We start from the raw sequence: 11,932 nt of genomic DNA, 5'->3' as shown, positions 1-11,932 counted from the left end.
AGGGAAAGGGTACATATAAAGACCTAGCTTCTCCCTTGTGATTTTTGTTTCCCTTTGACTGAATTTAGTAGAGAGAGAGTAGGAAGGAGGGTGGGAAGGGAGGTAGAAAAGGGAGGAGGCAGAGAGTGAAAGTGAAAGAGAGGGAGGAAGTAAAAGAGAGAGGAATGAGAGGATATGAAAAAGGTTGGTCTCTATTGTTCTTTCTTTTTTTATGTTTCCATTCCAACTTTGCTTTTCTTCATCGCTTGCTTTCTCCCTGTCTCCTCTGTCTTTTCCTTCTTATTTTCTTTCATTCATTTTTCCTTTTAATATTTATTTTTTCCTTCCTTATCTATTTAATTATACTCTACTTTTCTCTCTCTTTTTAACGGTTCCATAGATTGTTAAACACACACACACACACACACACACACACACACACACACACACACACACACACACACACACACACACACACACACACACACACACACACACACACACACACACACACACACACACACACACACACACACACACACACACACGTGGCTGAACTGGTAGCGTACTGGGCCCACATTCACCGCGTGATGGACGACGCGGGTTCGAATCCCCACGCTACCACCTCGGATTTTTCAGTCACCGCCGAGTGGCTTAAAACTACCCACATGATGTCCTGAAGACCACCCATCAACCCGGACTCTAGAGGAAGCCGTTCAAGCGAATCAAGAACGAGTTCCGGGGGGCAGCATGTGCCAATGCAAGATGGCGCCACTATAAACACTCGCCTGCGCCAGAACGGGCTGGGCCGACCATCAGGCCCCACCTGGAAGAAGCCTTGGGCCGACCATCAGGCCCCATCGGGAAGATGCCTACCGGCGCAATAGGCAGCAACGTAAAACACACACACACACACACACACACACACACACACACACACACACACACACACACACACACACACACACAGACACACACACACACATGAAAAACCCTCCATTACACATGGTCTCTCTTCCTCTTTCCATCTTACTGAGTATATTTTCATGTGGAGAAGGAGGAGGAAGAGCAGAAGGAGGAGGAGGAGGAGGAGAGAAGGAGGAGAAGGATGAGGATGAGGATGAGGAGGAAGAGGAGGAGGAGGAAGGAGAAGTAGGAGAAGGAGGAGGAAGAGGAAGAAGAGCCATGTTAGGTCTTGTTACGGATAGCAAAGTGAATTTCAGATCCTTGATCGAAGACGAACCCATAAATACAGTCGTGGGACATGAGTGTTGACACAGTTTCCAAAATGTTTCGGACGCCGATAGCGAATGACGGCAACTATCCAGCAGAACTTCATTTGAGTTAAATGTGACGTATGTATGTGTGTCTGTGGGTGTGTGCAAGGATCAAAGAGTGTGTATGGGTGTGAGAGAGATATTATTTAAGGATTTTTCTTACGAAACTGTGAGCATCAACTGCACGACGACTGTTTCTTTATGAAAAATCTGTTATGAGCGCTTTTGTTTCCACTAGTGCACGCTCTGTAATAAGATTTTCTGCATTCCTTAAGGTAGATACTTGCTTGGCTGTGGTCGTCAGTGTGCATTCTGGAGAGAGAGAGAGAGAGATGAATTTCTCTTAAGAGAAAAAGTCACTGCAAAATAATACCCTACTTTTCTTAAATGCATGATAATAACTTATTATTCGTAAATGCAGATAATAGCCTAGTTTCATATATGCAAACGAATCGTTTAATATTCTTAAATGCAAAATAATAGCTTTGTAATTCAATTTAATTCATAATAGTCTACTAGTTTCTTAAATGCGCCGGCTGGCACGGTCGATGACGTCATTGCATAATATTGACAAGCGAGAGTTAAATGGTGGTATCATTATATATTTTTAGACAATATCAGAAAATTTTGCACGTTATCAATGTTTTCTTCGTATTTTATTAGCGAGGACGTTGCAGGAATGAATACAACATTTATTCAAATGCATACTAGCATTGTAAACAGCTTTAGCTGTCAATGACTGAATTTGAACGAAATGTAAAGAGACATTTTCGTCCGCGAATTAAAAACTTGTTATCAGTGTGCACAACTGACACATTCATATCTAATAAATTATGGAGAGTGTATATGTAGTGACATATCTGAACATTAGCCTCTTTCCATGCGGTGTATGTATTTTAAAGTCGGGGCCGGTGAACGAAACTCAGTGGACAGTGTGTCAACACTTGTGTCCCACGATTGTACACAGGAGGAAGGAAGGAAGGAAGGAAGAAAGGAAGGAAGGAAGGGAAGATGTGAGGAAGGAAGTCCAACAAGGAAGAACAAGTTTTGTATGTGTGTGTGTGTGTGTGTGTGTGTGTGTGTGTGTGTGTGTGTGTGTGCTTGTGTTTGGAGGAAAATGTAGTAAATGGAAGAGGAGGAGGAGATTTAAAAAGATGGGAAAGAGGAGAGAAGAAGGAAAAGAGATGAACTAGCAAGACGAGAAACAAATAAGAGGAAGAGGAAGGGAAAGAGCAGGAGTAGGAGGATGTGGAAAACAAGGAGAGCAATATGGAGAGGAAAAGAAAGACAAGAGAAATGAGAGGAAAAAGAAGACAATTGAGTAAGTGCCTGATGAAGAGGAGAGAGAAGAAGAGGAGAAAATTGTAGGAAGAGGAGGAGGAGGAAAGAGAGGAAGACGAATAATAATAGAGGACTTTTACACTGGAATGACTCTCTTTTGGGGTATTTCTCTCTCTCTCTCTCTCTCTCTCTCTCTCTCTCTCTCTCTCTCTCTCTCTCTCTCTCTCTCTCTCTCTCTCTCTCTCTCTCTCTCTCTCTCTCTCCCATTTCCGCTTCTCTTGAATTTCAATATTCCTGACATCTTTCCTTCCCTCTCTCTCTCTTCCTCGTTTCTCCCATCCTCCCTGCCTCCCTTCCCTCTCTCCATTTTTCCTTTATTCTTTCTCTTCATACGTTCTTTTGCTGTCCAATAGTGCGAGTTTCGCTTCCATTTACTCCTTCTCTGCTGCTTTTATTCTGTTTGTCTGTCTGTCTGTCTGTCTGCTTATTTCTGTTTCTGTTTCTCCTTTTCTGCCAATTCTCTCTAATCATATGTTTTCTGTTTTTTTTTATTATTTCTTTGTTTCTGTCTATATCTATTTTTCTGTGTCTGTCTTGTATCCTGTGTGTGTGCATTTGTTTTTTTTGTCTATCTGTGTTTCTGTCCGTCTGCCTGCCTGTCTGTCTGTCAGTCTGAGTCCTTCTGTCTTTCTCTTTGTCTACCTGTCTGTCTCTCTCTCTCTCTCTCTCTCTCTCTCTCTCTCTCTCTCTCTCTCTCTCTCTCTCTCTCTCTCTCTCTCTCTCTCTCTCTCTCTCTCTCTCTCTCTCTCTCTCTCTCTCTCTCTCGACAGCTATTAATCTTAATCCTCCCAGCATGTCCTCAAAGCTATTTAGTGTACTAGCCTCCAGGGAGCCACCAAATATAATCTCTTGCCTCCTACTTCCTCCTGCACGCATATATGATTTTACTCCTCTTCCTCTTCGCTTACCATCTCTTGCCTCTTACATAGTCATCCTAAGTATAGATGATTTAACTTCTATTTCCGTTTGCTTCCCACCTCTTCATCCTTCTCGCATATTCTTTTTACGTATATACGATTTTATGTTTTTTCCCTCTATTATCTTTTCTCTTTTAACATATTCCTCTTTCACATGCATGGCTTTACTCTTCTTCCTCTTCCTTTACCACCTCTTATTGTTTCGTTTTTCATTTATTACCTAATTCTCCTTCTGCCCCTCTGTGCTATGATGATACTATTACTAAAAGAAAAATACTTCTACTTCTTATTTCTTTTACCGTAGTCGGTTCCACGAGAGCTGGTGGAGATTTTCCTCCAGGGGTGGACTCGCGGGCTTGGTATCATTGCATGGGTGATGGTACCGCCCGCTCATTGGCCAATTCTTAACTTGTTCTGACGCGCTTGAAGTTGACTTTGTATTCCTACCAAATCCCATTGTGAGTTGTAAGGTAACAGATTGCACCGATAAAAACTAATGCAATAATATCTTTATTGATAAGTATATGTGCCTTTTGAACTATTATAAATTAATCTGAAACGACATTGATTACAAAAACTAAGTCAGACCTGCACGTAGGCGGACAATGTCCAGCGACTGAAGCGACTGTTGAAGCTATACTTTTTTTTACTTTTTACTACTACAAAGTGTTAGGCTTCAGTCTAATCAACTCATTTATTGTAAGATTTCTTGGTATATTCTAGGCCTGGCTTAGTCATAATTTACATATGCTATGGAGTCGCAACGGAAACATTGACATAGGCAACAACCTTTCCATTTTCTTCATCGTCCTATCATTATTCCTGAAATATGTCTAATATTTGTGGATAATTAACTAATAAACAGCCATAGGGAAGAGCGATTATAAGGAAAACTACATTTATATACCAATAGTGTTGATGTTAAGAGGTAGCAGAGAGCGAGAGATAGTAGGTTATGTCATGGCTAACGATATTGCAGCAGCTTGGATCTAGTAAAAAACAGCCAATGAGCGGCGCGGAGACCGTCACACAAGCAATGAGGCCAAGTCCGCGAGTCCACCCCTGAAGGAAAATCTCCGCCATCTCTCGTAGAACCGACAATACTACTACTACTACTACTACTACTACTACTACTACTACTACGATTACTGCAACCACCAACCGTTCCTTCCCTTTTCCGTTTCCTCCTCCACCTCAACCCACTCTCTCTCCCTCTCCTCCTCCTCCTCCTCCTCTTCGTCTGTCTGTCTTCCGGCGACCCCCGTCACTCAAGATCCATCTACTGCCTGCCTTAGATCCTCGAGAGGGTTGGAGTCTACGTGAGGCGTGTTAAGACCTATAGCTTACTTGTGTAGTGTTGGCGGCGGTGCTGGTTGTGGTGGTGGTGTTGGTGGTGGTGGTAGTGGTGGTGTTGATGGTGATGGATGCGGTAGTGGTGATGGTGGTTACAGGAGAGGTTCAAGGGGTTCGTGTTCGGATCTTGTATTGCATATGTTGATTATCTTTAATTTCTTCTTTTGTAATTGTTAAATACTTCGGCCTTGATATGTTCGTTTTCCATTTTCCTGCTTCTTTTTTTTGTTTTTGTTATATACTGTGTTTTTTTAATCTGTTTTTCTTATTTATATTCTTGTTTTTAATTTTCTTCTTGTTCTTGCTTCTCATGTTCCTTTTCTCTTTTTCGGTTTCTTGTTTTTGTTCTTGATTTTCATATCTTGTTCTTGCTCTCTCTGCTCTTGTTTTTCATTTTCATTTTCTTGTTCTTGTTCTCAATTTGTCTCCTGTTTTTGCTCTTCCTGCTGTTCTTTTTTTCTTGCTTTTTTCGTTTTATTATTGCACTTGTACCTCTTGTACTCGTTCTTCTTCGGGGGACATTGTTACTGCCCTTGCCACATATATTTATTTGGTTGTTTCAAGGCTCGCTAATCTCACATCTATTTATAACGAGTATTTTTGTTCTGTATATATTTTTCACCTGCTGTCCTTAACGTTGAGCCAGACGGAGGGAGGGTAAGGTAACTTTGGCGATTTGTTTTATGTCCTCTGCTACTCTCGGAAGTTGGCCCCAGAAGGAAGTTAGTGAGTCGAGTTTTAAGAAGTTAGACGAAATTTTTCCCAGAGGCTTGAGAATTTATTTAGGGTGTAACTTTATTTAGCTTCTCTCTCCACTCACTCATTATAGGAGGGGAGCTTTTACTTAGGCTGAGTGGGATGGCTTGATTTTTTTTGTCTGAATGTCTGCCTGTTTGTCGTTTTCTTTGTCTGTTTGTCTTTTTGTTTGTATGTTTGTCTTTTTCTCCTTTGGGCATATATGTTTAGAAAAAGATATCCTAAATATGCACTCAATTACTATCTTTTTGCATACCTTATATATTTTCCGTCCATGGAAACCGTAACACATACACACACGCACACACATGTACACCCCTCCCCCATACACACAGACACACACACGCGCACACACATGTACACCCCCCCTCCCATACACACAGACACACACACACGCACACCCATGTACACCCCCCCCATACACACACACACACACACACACACACACACACACACACACACACACACACACACACACACACACACACAAACACACACACACACTAGGGAGCTTAGAACGTACACATAAACAAGAAAAATATTCCATCATTTATATGTATTACCTTCGCCACGGAAGAGTAGAGAACACATGGTACGTAAGAGGAGGAGGAGGAGGAGGAGGAGGAAAAGGAGGAGGAGGATGAGAAGTTAAAGACGGGGGAGGAAATGAAATAAGTGAAGTACCATTTTCACACACACACACACACACACACACACACACACACACACACACATGACAGAGGAAAAAACTGAAGGGAAGAGGAAAGAAAGCTGGAGCAAATTTTACAAAACTTTTCGACGAATTTTTGTGGGAAGAGCTTAAAAAGGAAATAAGGAGGAGGAGGAGGAGGAGGAGGAGGAGAGGAGGAAACATGGAAACATGGAAATTCAGGCAACAAAATGTCTATTGGCTCATCACGAGGTTGCCCGCTCTGGTGATTTAATCTGCTCGACTGCCACTTGGTGCCCGCAGAGCAGATGAAAGCACCTTGATATTCAGTGTACTCCTGTCGCAATGAAATGACGGTCGATTCGATTTTTGAATAAGTTGATGGTATTCGCATTTACTACTTCTGAGAGAAGATTGTTTCAGTGGCGGATGACTCGGTTTGAGAAGAAACTCCTGCCGATGCCTGTGCTTCATTGATTTGATTGAATGGGTAAGCCGTTATATCTAGTTCTTGAGTTTGTTTGCAGTTCAAAAAACTTTGAGTGATCGACGTTGATGAAATTTTTCAGGTACTTGAAGACTTGAATCAGGTCCCCTCGTAGGCGTCTTTTCTCCAGTGTAAAGAGATTAAGTCGCTTGAGTCTTTCCTCGTATGGTTGAGCTCTCAAGGTTGGAATCATTTTTGTGGCTCGTCGTTGAACTTTTTCCAGTAAATCGATGTCCTTTCTGTAGTTGCCTTCGTACAGCCTGTGCCTAAGAAGGGTGACCGCTCCAGTCCTTCAAATTACCTCCCTATAGCTTTACTTTCCTGTCCATCTAAAGCTTTTGAATCAATCCTTAACCGGAAAATTCAAAAGCACCTTTCCACTTCTGACCTTCTATATGATTGCCAGTACGGGTTTCGCAAGGGGCGTTCTACTGGCGATCTTCTTGCTCTCCTAATTGATTCTTGGTCATCCTCTCTTAGCCGTTTCGGTGAAACTTTCGCAGTTACGCTAGACATATCGAAAGCATTCGATAGAGTCTGGCACAAGTCTTTGCTTTCTAAACTGCCCTCTTACGGATTCTATCCCTCTCTCTGTTCATTTATCTTCAGTTTTCTTTCCAGCCGTTCTATCTCTGTGGTGGTAGACGGTCACTGTTCTTCCCTTAAACCTATCAACAGTGGTGATCCACAGGGTTCTGTCCTATTATCCACTCTCTTCCTGTTATTCATCAATGATCTTTTTTCCATAACAAACTGTCATATCCACTCATGCGCTGACGACTCCACTCTGCATCATTCAACTTCTCTCAACAGAAGAGCCTCTCAACAGGAATTACATGACTCAACACTGGAGGCTGCAGAGTGCTAAACCTTAGACCTTGCTATTATCTCCGATTGGGGTAAAAGGAACCTTGTGTCCTTTAATGCCTCATAAGCTAAATTTCTCCACCTATCAACTCGATATAATCTTCCAAACACCTTTCCCCTTTTGTTCGATAACACTCAGATGTCACCGTCTTCAACACTAAATATCCCTTGCTCTATCCTTAGCTCAAAATCTCAACTGGAAACTTTACATCTCCTCTCTCACTAAATCAGCTTCCTCGAGGTTGGGCGTTCTGTATCGTCTCGGCCAGCTCTTTTCCCCTGCACAGCTGCTCTTCATTTACAGGGGCCTTGTCCGCCCTCGTATGAAGTATGCATCACACGTGGTGGGGGGGGCTCCACTCACACAGCTTCTCTGGACAGAATGGAGTCTGAGGCTCATCGTCTCATCAGCTCTCCTCTTATTGACAGTCTTCTACCTCTTAAATTCTGCCGCCTTGTTGTCTCTCTCTCTCTCTATCTTCTATCGATATTTTCACGCTGACTGCTCTTCTGAACTTGCTAATTGCATGCCTCACCCCCTCCCGCGGCCCCGCTGCACACGACTTTCTACTCTTGCTCATCCCTATACTATCCAAACTCCTTATGGAAAAGTTAACCAGCATCTTCACTCCTTCATCCCTTACACTGGTAAACTCTGGAACAGCCTTCCTTCGTCTGTATTTCCTCCTGCCTATGACTTGACCTCTTTCAAGAAGTGTATTAAAACACCTCTCCACCCGAGATTGACCTCTCTTTTGGCCACTCTACTATTTTCTGTTGTTGGGAGCGGCAAGTAGCCCTTGAGCCGGCTCTTTTGTTGTAAAAAAAAAGTTAGGAAACCAGAACTGTACTGGATACTCGAGATGCGGTCTTACCATGGAATTATACAAGGATAGCATTACGTCTGGTGTTTTACATTCGAAGTTCCTCGCTATGAACTCGAGCATAGTGTTGGCTTTGTTATATTGTTTCAGGTCACTGCTGATAGTGATTCCAAGGCCCATTTCCTCCTGCACCGCCTGCAGGGTTTTTCCATGCATGATGTATGTGTGATTATTATTTCTGGACCCAATGTGCATGACTGCATTTGTCAACATTAAAGGACATTTGCCAATTTTCCGACCCTTCGATGATTTGATTAAGGTTCTTTTGGATGATTTCGCAGTCGGGCTTTGTGAGGGCCTTTCCACCTACCTTGGTGTCGTCAGCAAATTTCGATGGGGAGGATTTCAGTCCTGATTCTAGGTCGTTGATACATATGATAAAGAGGATGAGTCCCAGCACTGACCCTTGAGTCACTCCCTTCGTAACTGGAAGCCACTCGGAGGCCTGTCCGTTGAGTAGCATTCGCTGTTTTCTGTCGGTTAGTCAATCTCTTATCCACGCGATCAAATTAGCTCCAATACCCGCAGATTGTAGTTTCTTTCGGAGTCACTCGTGCGGTACTTTGTCGAAGGTTTTCTGGAAGTCCATGCATATAACATCACTGGGAATGTGATCGTCCCAGTTCTTATATGTGTGTGTGTGTGTGTGTGTGTGTGTGTGTGTGTGTGTGTGTGTGTGTGTGTGTGTGTGTGTGTGTGTGTGTGAGTGAACCACCTGACCTCTTCCTTCATTACCAACACCGCAAACAGCCGAGCCACCAATACCCCGATAAACCTAACCTTCCCAATCGTTAAATTAGACTTGCTAAAAGGAACCACCGGAACTCCTTTCTTTAGTGGTCCATCCCCTGCTGCCTCCCTCTGTACCTGCCCGCCCACCTGTATGCTTCAACGACCAATCCGGCAACAAGGCCCCGAAGGGTAGCCCTAATACCACTTGCATGCATTAACAACACACACACAAAAAAAATTCTCTCTCTCTCTCTCTCTCTCTCTCTCTCTCTTTTTTATTTAAACAGGGCTTTCAGAATATTGTGCTAAAGTTGAAGGTTTTAAGCTTCATCTATCTATAGCTACATACAAGACACATTGAATTACTGCCTAGAAGTCCTAATCCAGCTGTTCACCTCCCGCTTGAAGTCTTGAAGTGACGCGCGATGGTGGAGGTCGGTGTGGCTAACAAGCTGGTTCCACAGGCGGCTGTAGCGGGGCTGGAAGGAGCGGAAGTGGTGTTCTGTCCTGGAGAAGGGTACAGCCACTTGTTCCTGTCTGTGGGGTGCTGCTCGGGTGGAGTGTATGGGGGTTGGGGGCGCAGGGAGCTTGAGAGCTGCCAGGTGGGGTGTGTTTAGGTTGTGTGCCTTGAACATTACACACAGACCTGCCACTTCCCTGCGCTCCTGGAGAGGTTGCAGGGAGCCACGCGCGTGCTGAGGACCTGTGCGCTGTATCAGACGCTGGGCTCTGGCCTGGACACGATCCAGGGTTGCAAGGTAGGATGGAGGGCAGGAGGACCAGGCGAGGGGGGAGTACTCCATGAGGGGGCGTACTTGTGCCTTGTAGAGCACCTCAGTCCCTTTGGCGTCAAGTAGATGGGAGATGCGCCGTACACAGCTGAGTTTCCATGCTGCATTTTTTGATATTTTTTTAGCATGGTTGGTGAAGGAGAGTCCCGCGTCGAACCCCACTCCGAGAATGGAGATGGAGTCTTGAAGGGGTAGCGTTTTCCCCTCCAGTTGTATCCCCGGCCCGGCTAGATTGTTGATATCTCGCCTGCGGGATATTACCATTGCTTGCGTTTTGTCAGGGGCCAGGGTGACTTGCCAGCAGCCACTCCAGGCGATAATTTTGTCGAGTGCCATGTTGATGCGACACACTGTGCCTTGACAGTTCTGTCTGTCGCTGGTGAAGGCAAAGGTGCAGTCGTCAGCGTACGCCTGGGCCTCAGGGATGAGCTGGAGAATGTCATTGAAATAAACATTCCACAGTAGAGGCCCTAGTACGCTGCCCTGGAGCACGCTTGCATTGATGGGGTGCTGGCTTGAGGTGTGGCCGTTAATCACCACCTGTAACGCCCTGTCCTGGAGGTAGTCCCCAGTGAATTGCTGGAGGGCGCCTCGCACACCTAGGCTCTTCATCTTGGCGATGAGGCCTTGGTGCCAAAACCTGTCGAAGGCTCCGGCTATGTCAAGAGCCACGACGAAGGTGTCGAGTCCCCTGTCCAGCGAGTGGTTCCATGAGGCAGAGTTAAGGAGCAGCAGGTCTGCAGTAGATCTTCCCTGCCGGAAGCCGAATTGCTTGGAGTTGAGGAGATGGTGGGCATCGAGGAAGGCCGTGAGTTTGGTTGTTATAAGGGACTCCAAGATTTTCCCAACAGTGGAGAGGAGGGATACTGGGCGGTAGTTCTTTGGGTCCTGTTTGCCTTTTTTCTTGTATATGGCCACCACTCTTGCTTTCTTCCAAAGTGTGGGCCACTTGGAGGTGGAAAGGATGTTATTGAAGATGGTGGTAAGTGGTAGGGCGAGCTGGCCAGCGCATCTTTTTAGCAGGTGAGGGCTGATGTTGTCAGGCCCTAGGGCTTTCTTGGGGTCTATTTGCACCAGCAGATTTTTTACCTCCTCCATGGTGACAGTGAGACTCTCCAGAGAGGCCCTGGTGAGGGATGGCAGCTTCGGGGGGCGCGGAGGGGATCAGGTACTGACATTTTGGAAGAGAAGTGGGCCGCCAGTAGCTCCGCCTTGTCTTTGTCGCGTATAGCCACTGACCCATCTGGCCTGACGAGGGGTGGGATGGCGTTGTCGGCTGAGAGGCCTTGTTGTTGTTTCACTCCACTCCACCACTCCTTGTTACCCACCGACTGTCCGCTGAGCTTGGTCTTCATTACCTCCTTCCAGCGTTGTATAGCCTGTTTTTGCACCCGGCTCGTGTTCTTGCAGGCTTCTCTGTGTAAGGTTTTATTATGCTGAGAAGGATGGGACTTGTAACGCAGCCAAGCCCTACTCTTGGTGTCCGCGGCTATCCTGCACTGATAGCCGAACCAGGGCTGATCAATTGGTTTTGATTTATATGACTGGCTGGGCACATATTCTTGTTGCAGAGACAGAAGAAGGTTTGTCAAGTTCTCCACTTGGGTGTTGACGTCTCCGTGGAGGATATCCGTCCACACGATGGAGTCCAGATTTGCCTTCAGGCTGTTCCAATCTCCCCGGGACCACAACCAGTTCACACGGGCTGTGGCTCCGTCGTGTTCTATTGAGGTCTTGATGGTGGTGAGAACAGCAGAATGGTCAGAGGAACCAACCATACTTAGGGGATGACAGGTGACCACTTCCTCTGGCAGGTCTGTAATGACTGGGTCCAGGGAGGAGCCGGAAATATGTGTAGGGAAATCAACGTGGTTCGTG

The 11,932-nt window shown here is 45.2% G+C and overlaps 1 protein-coding gene across 1 annotated transcript in view; it reads right to left on the bottom strand.

Annotated features, from left to right (window-relative positions):
* LOC126998200 (uncharacterized) overlaps positions 1–10,395 on the bottom strand; it is a 70,733-nt gene extending 60,338 nt beyond the window's left edge. Inside the window, exon 1 of the mRNA XM_050859659.1 lies at positions 10,097–10,395. Coding sequence (XP_050715616.1) covers positions 10,097–10,390 — 294 coding nt within the window. The 5' untranslated portion in view covers positions 10,391–10,395. The remainder of the gene's footprint in view (positions 1–10,096) is intronic.
* Between the last annotated feature and the right edge of the window lie 1,537 nt (positions 10,396–11,932).

The sequence above is a fragment of the Eriocheir sinensis genome, chromosome 2, assembly GCF_024679095.1.
Source record: "Eriocheir sinensis breed Jianghai 21 chromosome 2, ASM2467909v1, whole genome shotgun sequence".
Lineage (NCBI taxonomy): Eukaryota > Metazoa > Arthropoda > Malacostraca > Decapoda > Varunidae > Eriocheir > Eriocheir sinensis.
The sequence above is the reverse complement of the archived record's forward strand: the minus strand, read 5'-3'. Positions and strand labels throughout refer to the sequence as shown.